Source organism: Cololabis saira, chromosome 3, assembly GCF_033807715.1.
Source record: "Cololabis saira isolate AMF1-May2022 chromosome 3, fColSai1.1, whole genome shotgun sequence".
NCBI lineage: Eukaryota > Metazoa > Chordata > Actinopteri > Beloniformes > Belonidae > Cololabis > Cololabis saira.
In genome coordinates this window covers 28,507,505-28,524,839 of record NC_084589.1, presented here as the reverse complement: position 1 = coordinate 28,524,839, position 17,335 = coordinate 28,507,505, and the positions used below count along the sequence as shown (strand labels likewise).

The following is a 17,335-nucleotide window of genomic DNA, read 5'->3' as shown; positions in this document are numbered from 1 at the left end:
GTTGATAAGAGCATTTTGAATTTGAATCACAGACAAGGGGCCAATTGATAAAGAGAGCTTTAAAGACTGACACAGACATCCCTCTAATAGAGAGCCATCTGATAAAAAAGAGGGTGGACAGTTATTGATTCTGGCAAACATTCAAAATAAGAGACCTTCTATAATTCATGGGTTTGGGCATTGTAAATCTGACAATATAATAGACATGACTGTCTTTACGAGACAGTACAGAATATATGGTCCGCTGTAGTTTAAAACATTTTTACCGCGGTTGAATTGGTTTGATATTGGATATTGGATATTATGAATTCAACACCCATAAAACTTGTGATACATACCACTGATTTTGGTCAAACCACTTGTGATGTGTTCATGGTCATCTAGACCAGCCTTTCTCAACCGGGGTGTCGCGGCACCCTGGGGTGTCGTCTGACTGCTTCAGGGGTGTCGTCAAAAAATTACCTATTCTGACATTTCATATATAAATACCATATTTCCGCGACCATACGGTGCGCTGTGTGGAAAGGCATACCCTCAGTTTTGTGTGTCATTTCTGTATTTAAAACACACACACGGCGCACTGACCGAAAAAGGCGCCGTCTACACACACGGAGCGCCACAGAACACACACACACGGTCGGACATCCCTCCTCGTCTTACAGTTCACGCCAACGAGAACTTGTCCGGGCATTTAGCTTGTTACTCTCCCACTTTCTTTTTTCACCTCCTCCGATAAAACTTTTATTTTCTTGGGTTTTTCCGCTGCTTCGGCCATGACACCAGCTTCTGCTGAGCTCTGCGCTCCAAGCCCCGCCCAGCTTTGGTCTCCAATACGAATCGGGAAGGAGGGGGAAGTGACGTATGCCGTAAAGCAGTCAAAGCCGTAAAAATGTGTACCGTATTTTCACGACCATTCGGCGCACCGTGTGCAAAGGCGCACCCTCAGTTTTGTGTGTAATTTTTGGTTTTAAAACACACATACGGCGCACCGACCCAAAAGGCGCCGTCTACAGACATGGAGCTGCACACACGCGCGCCGCAAAACACACACACGCGCTGCAGAACACACACACAAGCACACGTGTGCTTATTTAAAAATAGAGCTGGAGTAAAACTTTGTTTGATTGTACTTTATTTCAGTTTTTACATTAATCGAAGTCTCATCCTCTGTTTCTGCATTAAAGAGCTCCGCTAAATCAGCTGTGCCAGTCCGAAATTCCTCGCTGTCAGAGTCACTTTCCGTGCCGTGCGGCGCCTCGGAAATGCCGGCTTTTGCGAAAGCTCGCAAAATAGTCCCAGCAGACGCTTTAGCCCACGCATCAACAATCCATCTGCAAACTGTGGCGTAACTTGCCCGGCGCTGCTTTCCACTCTTCCACTCACACTCAGTCATCCATCGCTCCCACACCGTTCGCAGCCTTAAGCCTGAATTATGGTTCCGCGTTAACCAACGCAGAGCCTACGCCGGATGGTATGGCGTAGGCTCTGCGTCGATTTAACGCAGAACCATAATTCAGGCTTCACCTTGAACGGCCGGTTCCCACCGACGTCCAGCGGTTGGAGTTCCTTCGTCAGACCTCCCGGAATAACAGCAAGCGCAGCGTTCATATTTTTCACTTCTTTTTTTACACTGTCTGTGAGACGGGCGCGCGTAGAGTCACAGATCAGCAGCGATGGTGATGTGTGGAAAAAAACCACTGGGTCGCCGCACATAGACCTGCATCAGCCACTCATCATCATCCCTTCATCCATCCAGCCCTTTTCATTTGCCTTTATAATGACTCCGGCTGGAAAAGTCTCTTTAGGCAGTCTTTCTTTTAAAAATCACCATAGTTTCTGTCCATCAGCGTGGCAACCTAGCACAACAGTGAACGATGACTTCTCATACCCCGTTGTGCGGATCACCACCGTGCGAAAAGAAGCTTAGGCCTACTCTGGTGCAGTTATCGTGTTCAAGTTATTGATACAAAATAAACCGGACTTATGCATTTACAGTCAGAGCGATGCAGTGTGGTTTTTAATTATATTTCATTCTGGGGTGTCGTGAGATTTTATTCACTTTTGAAAGGTGTCATGACTGAAAAAAGGTTGAGAAAGGCTGATCTAGACTATGTTAGGATTTCATAAAATTGAAAACAATCAGTGTTATGTATCACAAGTTCTATGGGTGTTGAATTCATTAAACCTCATTAAATCAGCCCATAATATGATTTTATAATAATTACTCTCTTGTGATATATAGTCCAGATGACCATGAACACATCACAAGCAATATGACCAAAATCAGTGGTATGTATCACAAGTTTTATGGGTGTTGAATTCATAATATCCAATATCAAACCAATTCAACCGCGGTATAATTTTTCCATTTCAAATTCTACTTTGCTTCCTTTAAAATGTTTCTATCAAGGGAATTATTTTTACTAGGAGGAGGTTTGAATTGCAACACTATCAAAATAAACATGATACATATGCTACAGGAAATAGAATATATATATATATATATATATATATACTGTATATATATATATATATATATATATATATATATATATATATATATATATATATATATATATATATATATATACGTTCATTTTCCATTTATTAATTTCCTTTGTAGTGGAAGTTCATGTAGTTCATGCAGTTGGATCAAAACTGATCCAACATTCACTTTCAGCACACAAATACCATTATTAAATTGGCAAGAATAAGTAGTTAATAAAATTTCCATCATGTGGGACCATTAAAGTATGCACATCTCTGCTCTTTCTCTCTGTCTCTCTCTCAGTTCCTCCCTTTCTTACTTCCCTTCCCGGCGTTCTCCTGCTCTCCCCACCTCACCCCCCCTGCTGCCTTCCTCCTCGCCCTCACTGCGTGTGCTGTCAATAATTGATGATTCTCACTAACTCAAAGGGTAACAGGTCTGTCAGAAAATGTCTCACTCATATTCTTCCTTTATTTACAACTCTATTTCTAAACTCAGCCAACCTGCAATAACACCAGAGGGATATGTGTGAGATCGTAGGCATGAAAGCAGCACGTGGCAGCCAGACTGTGTCAGTGTGTATGGTATGCAGAAGCTGCACCTGTGACCATGAGCGGGTTAATGCCGCCTGCATGGGCTGACAACAGGACAGAGGGAGGAAAGGGAAGCTTAAATGAGTGAGTGGCAGGGGGCCGTCAGGAGGAGGAGGAGGAGGAGGAGTGACAGAATGATAAAGTGAATTAATTCAGCCTTAGCCAGCCCTGATTGACTCAGTACCAAACTGGCATGTACAAACACTAACAGTGACACCACAGCCATGGAGAGAGAGAAGAGGAATGACATGTCCTTCTCTAGAAAGAGAAGTTTCACTTTTGGGGCATATGGCGGGTGAGTGACAACACTATTGTCTTTCATTTGGACTTGACATTCTCCACAAACGTCAACTGAGTAACATAGATTCTATATAAATTGCCCTTTATGATAAAAATAACAATTATTCTAAAAGTAATCCCTAAAGAATAGCGTGTCTGAGTAATTTTCACTTCCTTGTTTATAGTGTGGACAGATTCACGTGTGGGGATGAGAGGAGGTGAGGTTTTCTTTTCCTTGCAGCTGCAGGAATCAAATGTAATTTTGTACTAAGAACTGGAAGAGGGCTAACAAATGATACTCTTTTTTTTTGTAATCAAACCTGTTGCTGGAGACCTGAAAAGGACAAAATACTGGATATTCTGGACTCTCCGACCAGTGACAGCAAGCCTTTCCTTTCATCCAGCAGCAGCCAGAGGGTGATATCATTTTATTTGCACCTTCTCCCTTTTAATTCTGAACAAATACGCTTCATGAGTTTCGATATGGTGTCTTTAAGATAAAGCGTGTTTTCTTATCAAGCATTTGTCATGTTCCTCTTCCTTCATGTGTTTCACCTTCCCCTTCTTGCTGGCTGCGTGACACCTGACGCCTGTTTTCTACGTCAGGACACAGAGCTGTTTGAAATCATAGAGAAGCTGCAGGTGAGTTGCGGTGTAATTGATCTCATTCAACGTGTACATCCGCCAATGACTGAGCAGGAGAGCTTTGTTGTCATCAGTATTCTTGTCCATCAGGGCAGCAGGATCGATGAGCAGCGCTGTCAATTCCCACTACCTTTGAAGGTTAGTCTTTAAAACAGTGAAAAAAAGAAACACTCTAGCTACAATTCCCACATGTGTGCGTTTGTGTGTGTATTAAAAACTTGACCTTCTCATAATCGGCATGATTTGTTTTTCCACAAACACCCATCATCCGTCTTATCTTTTGCTGTCTACTTTAGTCTCAGCTTTTGACTGTAGGTGCAGAACTGCCACTCATCCTTTCCTCTAATCTGGGAGGATACTGGATTGACCCCCCTCTCGAGAGGCTTGTAGATGCGAGTCCCACCTCTTCCCAACATGGCTTTGATCCAGAGAGCTACGACATCATGGAGAGAGATAGGGAGGCCAAAATCTACCACCAGTTTTTCCGCTCACGAGTAAGTTGGCTTTACAAACAGACTGAATAGATATGTTTCTGCCTGAATGGATATATGCTAAGCACATCTTACCACCTTTCCCCCTTCAGTACCACCACTCTTTCACAGCAGTGGATCCATCTCTGGGGCCACTCGTTCTCTCTGTGTGTTTGGAGGAAGAAGAGAATAAGCTACGGGTGATCCTGAGGTGGAGATTTTGGATATTGTGAATCTACCATAATGTTTTTTCTTCTTCTTTTATTTCTATAAGCACAAACAGATTTCAGAGCATGTGAGCTTTTCTTTGAAGTATGGGGGACACGTAACATTTTTCATTTTTCATTTGTCTACTCACAGGTTAAAGTTTGTTTATTCGTTAAATCTTAGATTAAGATGTTGACTTGTGGTTGTCAGTGCTGATTAAAAAAATAGCTTTTGCAAGTATTCACCACATATTAGGAAGAATGTACTTTTAAACGAAGCAGCAGAAAAAATGCACTCATACTTTTAAAACAAGGATAGGAGCTAAATTTGAAGAAATTTCATTATAGAAATGTAATTTCTGGAAGAAAAAAAAAGAAGAAAAGGAGGTAGATTCAAGGCCTTTGATATAGTCATAGTCTTATGTTTTCAAATATTTTCTTGTCTCGCAGGATGAAGGAGTGCTCCATGCATGGAGTTTTCTCAGTGTCACTTTTCCCTAACATCCCCTCTGCTGTTGAACTAGCAAAGGTATAAAGCTACTTATTCAAACACAAGTATCTCTTTCTATTATTATAACAGTGTATAAGTACTACATTACAGCTAAATATAACCAGTATGCATCCAGTATTGCATGCAGGGCCCAAGGGAGCCATAATGGGCCCCTGTATGGGTTTGTCTTTGGGATCCTTGTTGGCCTCACATGAACTGTGCACAGTGGTTATGCTCAGGTATATGGGTGATAAATGGTATGGCCCAAAGTGGGTTTCTTACATAAAGAACACATGAAGGAACCCAAGTGTGACATTCTCAGGGGGTCAACCTGGATCCAGCAGACAATCCCTTTGGGGACCCTTTTTTCAACCATTTGTATCTCATGATGGCTTGTTTACAAATATTGGCTGGCATTACACATAAATGTACGCTCCATACAGGGTAGGCAAGTGTTACATTATTGTTTGTATTAATAGTGTAAAAATGTTAAGATAATGAATAATAATTACTCAATGATTCCTCAAATATAATTTTCATTTACCTTTGAACACTGTCTAAATGAGATGTATTTATAAATACCTTTATATTTTTTTTAGATGCTCTGTGACAAAGTGACCGTCTTAAAGTTTGACGTGGTCAGCTACCTAAAGGTAACCATGAACTGGTTTGTATTTTTGTCACACAGGAATACTGCAAGTGTTACAAACGATAATAACAATGGCTCAGTTCTAGTCCAGTATCAAACAAGTGTGACAGTGCGCCAGCATGCTCAATACCATGGTTTATTTTATACTTTTCCACTTTTCCACATCATAATGTTTCCTGTGGAAAAGATCTTGTGCAGCTGAACACTTTTTCCATCACCCACCAGGCTCCTGGACTCATAACTGCATTTGATGAACACAGGGTGTCTCCTAATTTCAAGTTTGGTGTATTATACCAAAAGGACGGGCAGGTAAGATTTTTGGTTTTATTCAAAAAGGAAAAGCAACTGTAATAGAGTACCATATTGCACTCACTCCCTCTCAGACAACATCTGTCTCTGTGTAGTTCACTGAGGAGGACATACTGAGTAACAATGAGGAAAGTGAGGAGTTTAAGGAGTTCCTGGCAATTCTTGGAGACACTGTTCAGCTGCAGGGATTCACGGGGTAAAGTATGCCTAATGAGGGTCAAAATGACAATAAATCCTGATGCCAGCGAAGAATAAACAGATTTGTTAGGGTTAACTCAGTTTTTTATGATTTTTTTTAATTTTGATTTAATTGAAGCTAAATCATTTGATTCCATTAAAAAACACAGAATATGATTTCATTCGCTGATTTTTACATTAGCTTGTGCTCATGTGTGTCCATGTTCTTGTTACCTCACTGGGACCAGTGTCGGTATAAAACCATTGGACTTGTTGGGACCAGTAGTCCCAATTCTGATGCCAATGAACTAGAGGATCAATTCTGCGATCCTGATTAAAGTTGGGTGGAGAAAGGCGTTAAGTAAGATTTGATTAAGGTCAGGATAAAGGATAAGGATAACCGCATCAACTTTCTGCATTTTTTTTTCTGTTCTGCATTTTGCCATGACAATTTTAGTCTCATGCATCTGTAGAGAATGTCTTGCAGTCAAAAGTACACAACTTTGAGAACTAATGCATGACCAACAATAGGATTATTTTCAGAGTGTGTACCACTGATCAGAGGGAGTGAGTCTCTGTCGCTATAACAACTGAAGGGAAGTTACTTACTGATTTAGCAATCCATCACAAAAGCTGACATTTCTCTGAAAGGAGTCATATAGGCTATATATAATATATTGAGGGCTGTAAAAGTCAATAAGTCTCTGACAACTACATGTCTGCAGTGTGTACCTGTTGATTATTCGAGCTTCCTGCTGGCATGTTGGGAACATTTACAGTTACCTGAGTGAGGGTGTATGATGAACACTTTTAATGAGCTCAGGAATGTCACTGAAGATGTGTGCTGCAGCAATGAAGTGCTCAGAGGACGTGTCTTTGAGGCTTCAGTGTAAACAAGAGTGGTGATTATATTTAGATGTACCGAATCGTTATGACTTTGCTCCATTTGAAAGCATGCTACAATTGGACACGTCATTTGTTACACTCAAATGCTGCAGAGTGACCGAGCTATGCTGCTTATGTGTTCTGTGTGTGAATTGGTATAAAAATATATGTGAACTTGCATGAGAGGGGTGACGGAACATTTTATGACATACCTGAAAATGTTTGTGCCTATTTAAAAAGAGCAGTTGTTAAAATGAGTACAACATACAACATTGAAGCATTCTGTTGATTTTTTCTTTTACTTATTTGGATGTTTTAGCTTCAGAGGGGGACTAGACGTGTGTCATGGCCAAACGGGAAGTGAAGCAGTTTTCACTTCCTTTCATGGGAGAGAAATCATGTTCCATGTCGCAACTAAATTGCCTTACACAGAGGGTGACCCACAGCAGGTCAGTGAGCTGTATCACTATCAGTTTGTCCTGTGATCCTGATGATTCACAAGGCGCTGGTTCGTAAAATGTTTCTCAACGCGAGGCTGACAGTAATTTCTCTGTCTTCTTATCAATAGTTACAACGAAAAAGACACATTGGTAATGACATTGTAGCCTTAGTCTACCAGGAGGGCCACACCCCTTTTCTGTGTGACGTCATCAAGTCTCACTTCCTGCACTGCTTTGTGGTGGTGCGCAGGGTTAAGAGGGAGGAAGAGCCAGCTGGAGCTGCCTACCAAGTGAGTGAAAAGCTGCCAATCAATAATCAATAAAACTGATGTATTATATAAACAGACATATTGCAGGTAAAGGATAACAGATTTACTTGTGTTGTGGTTGGTACTGATGTCTCTTCCAAATGTATGTCAAGAGGATTTTGATGTTTTTGTTACTAAAAAAAAAGCTCAGAAAAATCCAGACTACAGATAGTTTAAATGCCACTTGTTTTAAAGGTAGATAGTTTGTAACATGATCTATCCAAATACTCTCACATATACAGTACATAAACTGATAGATTATGAAAAAATATGTACATTTTTTTTTTGTAATTTTCATGCTTCTTATGTTTTTTATATAACATTTGATACAGTGAGAACAAAACATGCATAGTATAGATAGATAGATAGATAGATAGATAGATAGATAGATAGATAGATAGATAGATAGATAGATAGATAGATAGATAGATAGATAGATAGATAGATAGATAGATAGATAGATAGATAGATAGATAGATAGATAGATAGATAGATAGATAGATAGATAGATAGATAGATAGATAGATAGCAAATATAACAAACCAAAGTACCTGACATTAGAAGAACAAGTATTAAATTTCAAAATAAAAGTGAATGAAAAGCTAATTTACAGAGAACTATGAGAGAAAACAAATGATTTCCAAATAGTAAAAGGGTAAACACATGCCAAGCGTTTCAATGCACTGTAACGGGTATGGCAACTCTCTTAATATCTGAATTCAAACTCATTTAGGTATTTCTGTGTTGCAAATTATTTCTAACTTTATGCAGACAGCCCAGTGAAAGTGTAATATCCCAAACAGTTTTAGCAAATTTCCTTTTCCCACCTACGCTGTACAGGTGTCTGTCACGGCCAGAGAGGATGTTCCTCCATTTGGTCCAGTCATCCCAAATCCTCCCATCTTCACAGACGTAAGTAACAACAGAGTCTAATTGCCCTTTATAGCCTCATTATTATAATCCGTAGCAGTGGTTTGGTTCCGTGCAAACCAGTCCTTTTTTTATGTATCATCCTCTTTCATCAGGTTTTTTGAGTCAGTATATACCATTTAAACCATTCTAGAGTACATTTTCCAGCAGCTTTTACTCTCGCACTCCAGCCGCAGTCTTCATACAGATCAGAGGTTTTTCAATGAGAACGTGTCACTGCAATCCATCATAGTAAAAGCACTGGTGTGAAATTACTAATAGCCCCAGTTCATTTTCAACAATGACAACTCAAAATGCCAGCAGTGTAAAAAAAAGAAAAAAAGGCGTTTTGTGTAATGTCCCTTTCAGTCTATCCATCCATCCGCATATTCCCAATTTGGCTCGCAGGGATCTGCGGGTGCACATCCCTGCGAGCGTTTTCCTTTTGTTCTGTGTGTCATCCACTTTGTGAGGCCCGCTTGTTTGAGCACTGCAGCTTTTTCCTTCGATCAATGACACAGTAAACTTTGCCTTCACTCCGACTCCTCTCCATGCCAGACAAAACATTGAAGTTCCCACGATGTCACCTGATGTGTCAGTATGTAATTATTATTTCCCTGTGTCTTGTCTTTAAGCTCTCACAGCTGAGAGACTTTCTTCTGGTCAAGCTTATCAATGCAGAGGTTTCCTGCTATAAGGCCGAACAGTTCAGCAGACTGGAGGTAGCAGGAGAAGCACTTTTTTATCTTTCATTCTTTTTGTTTGTATCAATAAATGTCCATTAGTTCTTTTAATAAACCATTTTGTTCTATTATTTATCTTCTTCTGCATTATGCATTCTCTTTTGTCTACTATTTCTGTACTCTTGTAAAGCTGCGAACCCGGTCGTCGCTCCTCGAGAGCTTGCAGACTGAACTCTTTACCTGTTCCCAATGCATGATGGGAGATCCATCACCAGCCATTGTCCCCAGCTCTGAGGGGGCCCGAGGCACGTCTGAAGGAAGTGGGGGTTTTATAGAAAATTTTAAGGTGAATACCCGCATGCGTCAGTAATTCCCCTCGTGGCTGACGTGAATGACTTGATGTTTTTTCCTCCCGAATCTCTGCCATTAGAGAGCCATCAGAGTGCGGAGCCATTCATTCGAGACTCTGGGAGTACCCAGGAAGAGTGCTGGCAACACGTCACAGAAGCCCAAGGTAAAGACATGTACAGTATATATGCAGTGCGATAAATGCTTGACTTGGATAACAAGCCATGTTTTTCCTTTTCTTACAGATGGAAAAAGATGGAGAAAGGTGAGTCTGATAAGAATAGATGAAAGAAATGTCTTTTGTATGAACTGAGGGTTAACAGATACTGGTTTATTTCTCTTTCAGTGACAAATCTTTTGGACCTGTAGCTGACAGTTTTGGGGCAGCTGAGCTCAGAGATCAAGCAAGTCCTCAAGAAGACACATAAAGGAAAATGTAGATTTCAGATGTACAGACAGCTTTACTCATCTTTAAAGTTATATCTGTACTATTCCAGTAGATAACATGTGTAAATAGAATCTAAAAGTAAATAGTTTTTAAGAAAATAAAAATAAAATAATTTTTTAATAATAGTATTAAATGTAAATTGTATTTGCAACGTTTGACTGAAAACTGACAAGAAAAGAGTGTTTTGCTGCTTTACTCTCAGTTTTACTTCTATGATTGAAATAGATGAAGACAAAGTGGACAAGTAAATACAATTTACTTTAGCTACTTGAGTAGAAAAGGAAAGATGTTGATCGTTTTAGACATGGGTTCAATAATAGCAATAAAAACGTTTGGAAAAGTAGTGGCCTCAGTTTGTGTTTTTTTTTTTGTTTGTTTGTTTTTAAGATGTCTACATCATACTTCATAATAACTGGGCACTATAGAGAAAAACATATACATTTTAATCAAGATACTGCATTTTAAATCTTTTACATACTGTAATAACTGCAGACCCGGATTAACTCAGTGTGGGGCCCCAGGGTGACCACACTTGAAGTGCCCCCTCTTCCCACATTTTACGGTAAAAAAGGGAAATTTACTATGGTTATAAAGACCATAGATTTACATGAACGTATTGCTGAAGTACTTGCTCAGCACTCATACTACAAATAAATGTAAGACAAGCAACCAACTTAGAGTAACACCACAGATAGACATGAGTCTACAAATGCCATACTACACTGATGCTCCAATAAGAATGTAACTCACATGCCAATGTAACACCACATGTTAACTGTCATCATTTCCATCATATATGGCCTGTCTGAGGACTACATGCAAAACTATTACAGCATATGACTAAACAATCAAACAGGCCTACTGAATGAGCTTATAGAATAGAATAGAATAGAAAGCCTATATTATCATTGTACAGGTACAGTGAAATTAGGCAGCAGCTCCGTCAAAGTGCACACATGCAAAGACAATGTAAACAAGGAAACATAAGTATATATATGTACACACTATAAACAATGTGAAGGTAGGGAACAGCACACTCACTCAAACGAAATTATTTTTATTTTATTATTATTATTATTATTATTATTATTATTATTATTATTATTATTATTATTATTATTATTATTATTATTATTATTATTATTATTATTATTATTATCATGTATTTTATTATATCTTTGGTTACTGTTGTACCCGTTTGCTCCTATTCCAGGAAATATATAGAGAAAATAACAAAATATGACACATATACAGTTAGTAATTTGATTTGGTGCCACTGGTCGCTCGCCCGGTTCAGTATATGAATAATCAAGCCAAGAATAACTGGATTGCACAACTGGATGTTTGCTTTATCTACTTTGAACACCATAGGAGAAAATGAAAACTCCAATCCACTAGGTGGCGGTACTGATCCGAAACTACAGCAACCAAGGAAGTACAAGCAAAACACATGTGGCCGACGATTTGTAGTTTTTTCTTTTGATGTAGTCATATGGTCGAGTATTTTCGGGATTTATTTGAAAATGAAAATGTATTTATTTCAATGCCACGGGTCAAGTTAGCGTCAGTAAGAAACTGTAGTTAATTCTAACGTTTTTTAATTGGAGTAAACTACAAACATCGCGTTATGTCGCTCCTGGTCTCATAAGGCTGATTTATGGTTCCGCGTTACACCAACGCAGAGCCTACGGCGTAGGGCACGCGGCGACGCACACCGTACCTTGTGCGTCGCCGCGTACCCTTCGCCGTCGTTTTAACGCGGACCATAAATCAGGCTACACTCAACTTTGACACACTGAGCGTCGCTCAGGTTGAACTAAGGCAGACTCTGAACTGAACTGCCCTTCAGTTCGTTCAAGTTCATTTAAACCTATACAACTATTCAAAGGAAATAGTCAGTAAACCTGCAGCAGACTTAAAGATGTCGTCCAAAAAAGTGGTGGAGTTGTTTTACGATGTGGTGTCACCTTACTCCTGGCTCGGCTTTGAGGTTTGTGTGTTTATCGATTGATTTCTATTGACGGCTTCGGTGCATTATAAACCTTTTACAAAAGTCTGTCTTTCTTTTTCTGCTGCAGGTGATGTGTCGCTACAGAAACGTGTGGAACATAGACTTGAAGCTGCGTCCAGCTTTTCTGGGTGGTGTCATGCAAGGATCAGGTCAGTGAGTAAACATGAACACACCTGTCAACCTTTCTGCAGGGAGGCATTCATGCACATATCAGTGTGGACAATGGACATGTCAGAGAGAAATGTATAGATGTAGAGCAGATGCAGTTAATAGAGACAGTATAGTGTAAATAAGTATATTTATATAAATATTTATATGGGCATGTGTGTACAAATATATATATATATAGAAATATTCAACTATGTGTATGTATGTATAAGTATGTGTGTGAGTATAATTACAGTATATAATAATAAAAATAATAATAATAATAATAATACTGTTATTTAGCAGTGTGAGTACAGTGTGTGAGTATTTATAAATACGAGTTCAATGATTAGTGAATGGGGGTAGGATTAAATAAGTTTACACTTTTCCTACTCCTTTTTTGCACATGTAAATTAAGATATCAAGTGTTAAAGGATGACATTCTTTGTTTTGTTTTCTTAAACTTCTTGAAGTGTTGTTTTTTACATGTACAAAAATACAATAAATCAAATCAAATCAAAATGTCTGGCAAGCCTTAGAAGAAAGATTAAAAACTCAGTGCTAAATCAAGAAAACAAGCCATAAATCTCTCTGTTATCATGAACTCAGACATTGACTAATGTCACCAGGCGATTTACAGCATCCGACCCATGACCTTTTTTTTTCTTTTTCATTTTTTGTAATTAACTTCTGTAACAGGCTATTTGCTGGTCTACGTTAAAAATTTAAATGACAGAATGATGCAGTTTTAGTTGTTAGTGAAGCCATACAAGTGGATAATATCCACTCTGAGACTGTTGTTGTCATTCTGTACAGATTTGCTTTATGCATGAATAAGTTTAATTCCGTTTTTATGCACCATGTACGTGGAATAAATTCAGAGAAATGCAGGTCTTATACAGACTCCCTTCTTTATCACTGCATTTAATTTACTTTTAATAACTCATACGCCACTGTAGTTGTTATTGTTTCAGGCCATGTGTTTTGCCTGTTAATTTTATGCAAGTAAATGTCTTCTTGTTTATACTTTTATTTTAGTGTATAATTCTTCTTGTGAAGCGCATTGAATTGCTCTGTTTTTGAATTGTTGCAGTAATATGTATTGCAAATCTTGCCTGGCATAAAGTATATCTTTTGTTACAGAAAACAAGCCTCCTGGTTTGGTTCCTAATAAAATGATGTACATGAGTGAGGATCTGAAGCGCCTGGCAAACTACTTTGATGTCCCTTTGAAGGCACCGTCAGACCCCTTTGAGGCCATGTTCAGAAAAGGTACATACTTATAAGCACCATCAGTTCAGCAATCAGAATGTTTTATTGTTAGTGCACCAAACAAAAGTATAAGAAGATTTTCTCTTCACACCTTACTGAAGGGATGTTAACACACACATACACACAGGTTCAAACTGCCATCCTTAATACAACACTGCATTTTATGCAGCCTCACCCAAACCTGAGCATGTAACCACTTGACCCTCTCTTCAACCTTAAACCCTCCTTTTGTTGAACCTCACATGTGACTTGAATCATCAATTCTTGAAGAAAAGCTCCACCTGAGGCTTCGGTCTGCTTCATTAGCAGTCCAGTTTCACCTTCTCTCCCACATAGTGATTAAAACCTTTAGTGGCACTCAAACACCCATGCCTGGCCTTTGACACTCTACTCGAAACTGTTTCAGTCATCAGACTGACATGAGGACCATCATCAACACAGTCTTAACCCCAGCATTTATAGTGTCAGGTCACACATCATCTCAAACCCTTAACCGGGACCCCAGAACTGACATTGTGCCTCATTAGGACTGAGCTTTGGCCCCGTCGAGGGCCGCTGGTCCCAGCATGTTTAACAGTCTTAATGAATAAACACAACCTCGTGCACACATACACTGGAATGGGTGTGGTGAAGATATTCAAAGCTGTGAACACTGGAGAAGATTTTAGACAGCCCACAAATTATAAGTAGAGGATTATTAAAATAGTATTTATGATTTTATGGCTATAGATAAAACTGAGGTAATGTTGATTTTTATTATAAAGTAAAAACTGGCAATTTTTCTCTATCTCAGTATGTACTCTTAAAAAAAAAAAAAAAAAAAAAGAAAGATGCTGAATAAGGGGTTTAGTGTGAAATGAGTGGACAGGAATCTCACTCAGGCACGGCGTCACAGCGTTGCCACTGCAGTCATTTTAAAAAGCTCTTTCCTACTAACAGCAGCACTTTATTATGTATTCATTTTTAACTGAAATTTCAGGTTGATCAGAGATAACTAAACCAAAACAAAGAGCTGAAGGATGATAAACTAGCAGCTGAGTTACATGTACATTCATCATTTGATCTGTATCCATCATAAAAATCTGGATCAGTGAGGGTTTAAGGCCAGCAGTAAATGGTGTTCCAGTGCAGCCCAGCTCTGGAAATCCAGTCTCACTCCGGACAGCCTGGGTGCAGTTTTTTCTTTAAAGTCATCCTCTGTTTCTCTTCTCAGGGTCTTTGTCAGCAATGAGATTTGTGACTGCAGTGCAACGGGGGGAGAAAGGTGACGATAAGCTGGTGGAGCAAGTTTCCCGCGAGCTATGGAGACGGATCTGGAGCGAGGACAAAGACATCACTGAACCTGCGTCACTTATTGAGGTAGCAACATTTTCTTTAAGCTCCAATTGCATGTAAAAGAAGATTAAGTGTCATTGTTTCTTCTTCCCACAACTATATACTTTTTTCTTTTTTTCTTATTTTTTCTTTTACAGGCAGCAGCAAAAGCAGGATTGCCTGACAGTGACATCAAGGAAGCGTTAAAGCTGCACACCTCAAAGGACATTAAAGACGAGCTTAAAAATGCAACACAGGAAGCACTCGGTCATGGGGTCAGTTGTGTTTCAGCTCTCCTGGTGGATTCAGAAAAGACTTTACTGTGTTGTGAACGAAATCTCTCCCTCTGACTCTTTCCCAGGCTTTTGGCTTCCCCATGATGGTGTGCCATATTGATGGAAAGCCAAAGATGTTCTTTGGATCAGACAGATTTGAGCTCATGGCCCACTGCATTGGTAAGAAATATTTACCGAACCAAGCCGGGTCAGCGCTTTATAAAAGCTTTAGCTTTTATGTGGTCTTAACTCTTGTCTTTTGCAATCTGTCTTTTAAAATTTAAATAATATTTTTGGATATGAAGGCATCTATCTTTTTACTAGATGATGAATTGTTTATTTTTTTTTGTTTGTTTTGTTGCAGTATGAAGTTGTTTTAGTGTTTTACTCAAACATTACTAGTTGTACTCACTCAAGCATTTCTCTCTTGATTCTGTGACCTTTGCACAGTTCATGATGTCATCGTGTAGATTATTCAACCCCACTCGCTTACCCCCTCCTCTGTTTCAGGAGAGAAATGGCTCGGACCTAGACCTGATAGTTCTCCTGCTAAGCTGTGAGGTGACAACAGTCTTCGTGTGCTGCTGATTTGCTCCCAGATGCGAATATTGCCATTTCGTTCTTGCTTTTTTTCCGTAAGTTTCCAGAATTCCTGTTTTCTCAGCCGTGCCTTCTGAAAAACAAGCTGGCCATCTCTGGAAAAGCTCAGTAACTCATGATTATTATACATTACCATTGTAGGGCTAAATACCACCACAGTACAATAGTTACATATTTATAGTGTTTTATAAATTAAGTGCTGACAATTTTCTGACGTAAGATGATCTTTGCCTTATAATATACGAAAAAACAATGTCATTTTTGTAGCTTTTTTTTGGTCAAGATGTCATGCAGATGGTTTATGATTGTGGCCTAGAAAACCTTCTCTAAATACTGGTTGGAAAACATTCAGGCATTTAGTGCAGGCGTTTATGTTGAAACACAAAAGTGTTATGTAACATCTGTGTTTTACAGCTAATATACTAATACATTCTCTTCAATTGTATTTTTTCATAGATCAGTGTAATAAAGTGTCTGAAAGTTTGGAAACCTTTGATAATCTTCTGTTTCATACCTAAAAATGATGTAAAGCACCATTAAAAGTCTTCCAAGTAAATCCCAATAAAACAAATGATGGTAAGAACATTAGAGTCTGTCAATTATTTATTATGGAGCAATTACCCAACATTACACATTAAAGTGAAAAAAGCAGTGGATTCTGTTGAGATGTAAAGCGTTTTTGATCTTTGGGTAAACAAGCAGCTGTGTTTGAGCTTTAAAATCTAGCTTTTGTGATCATTTTTTGGGATAATGAATTCTTAGCATCCTTCATGATTGTGAGATGTGCTGGCTAAAATCTGTTTAACAAGTGGGCAGGGCAGATTTGTTTATTCTAATGTGTGACTGTCACGCGTGGCTGACTGTCAACAGCCTCAGTAATGCTGCAAAAGCAGAAAGTGAATATCACCCAGCTACAGGTGTGCTACCTGGGACAGCTTCAGGCGTGAGCTCTGGACTCGTTGGCTCAGTCAACTGCAGTATTGTGCAAACACGAGGGGATTTCTGTTCTTGGTCATTTTATTGTGCTTATGTACACAACTTCAAGGAGTGGCCAAAGGATTTGTCAAGTCAGATGAGGTGTGAGCACAGCTAAACATGGAAAATATAACATGGAAAAAAATATATATTATATACATACATAAAAAATATACATACATGCATACATACATACATGTGTGTATTTGTGAGATATTCAAATTCTTAATAATTTATTGTGAAATAGTTTCCCAGTGTGCATGCGGTCTTTGACCGAGTGATGCACCTCAGTCCATGTTTGCTTTCGAGTGGCTCTGCCTCTCTAAGATGCACTTTTTTTTTATAATGAACTATGTCACTGACCTGTTTCCAGTTTTGTCCATCCTCTGGGGGTGGTTGTGGAGGAAATTATGA

At 39.0% G+C, this 17,335-nt stretch overlaps 2 protein-coding genes across 2 annotated transcripts; both read left to right on the top strand.

The window, feature by feature from the left end:
• The first annotated feature begins 3,155 nt into the window (after positions 1–3,155).
• rap1gapl (RAP1 GTPase activating protein-like) lies at positions 3,156–10,662 on the top strand. Its single transcript, XM_061717061.1, has 19 exons — positions 3,156–3,376; positions 3,546–3,578; positions 3,693–3,777; positions 3,967–4,002; positions 4,096–4,143; positions 4,302–4,499; positions 4,589–4,686; positions 5,132–5,210; positions 5,771–5,824; positions 6,046–6,129; positions 6,225–6,325; positions 7,511–7,640; positions 7,760–7,921; positions 8,780–8,851; positions 9,484–9,570; positions 9,722–9,877; positions 9,962–10,045; positions 10,125–10,144; positions 10,226–10,662. The coding sequence occupies exons 1-19, from the start codon at positions 3,306–3,308 to the stop codon at positions 10,305–10,307; spliced, it is 1,680 nt and encodes a 559-aa protein (XP_061573045.1). The 5' UTR covers positions 3,156–3,305; the 3' UTR covers positions 10,308–10,662.
• A 1,445-nt stretch (positions 10,663–12,107) lies between these two features.
• Positions 12,108–16,529, top strand: LOC133441052 (glutathione S-transferase kappa 1-like). The gene is made up of 7 exons (XM_061718427.1): positions 12,108–12,317; positions 12,406–12,487; positions 13,629–13,757; positions 14,971–15,116; positions 15,230–15,346; positions 15,433–15,526; positions 15,857–16,529. Exons 1-7 carry the CDS (start codon positions 12,249–12,251, stop codon positions 15,904–15,906), a joined length of 687 nt encoding a protein of 228 aa, XP_061574411.1. The 5' UTR covers positions 12,108–12,248; the 3' UTR covers positions 15,907–16,529.
• Positions 16,530–17,335: the final 806 nt, after the last annotated feature.

Coding starts and splice junctions, on each gene's coding strand:
- rap1gapl (XM_061717061.1), top strand. CDS start 3,306: ATGGAGAGAGAGAAGAGGAATGACATGTCCTTCTCTAGAAAGAGAAGT. Junction 5,211..5,770: donor CTGCTGTTGAACTAGCAAAG/GTATAAAGCTAC, acceptor TATTTTTTTTAG/ATGCTCTGTGACAAAGTGAC. Junction 9,571..9,721: donor AACAGTTCAGCAGACTGGAG/GTAGCAGGAGAA, acceptor ACTCTTGTAAAG/CTGCGAACCCGGTCGTCGCT.
- LOC133441052 (XM_061718427.1), top strand. CDS start 12,249: ATGTCGTCCAAAAAAGTGGTGGAGTTGTTTTACGATGTGGTGTCACCT. Junction 13,758..14,970: donor TGAGGCCATGTTCAGAAAAG/GTACATACTTAT, acceptor TTCTCTTCTCAG/GGTCTTTGTCAGCAATGAGA. Junction 15,117..15,229: donor AACCTGCGTCACTTATTGAG/GTAGCAACATTT, acceptor TTTCTTTTACAG/GCAGCAGCAAAAGCAGGATT.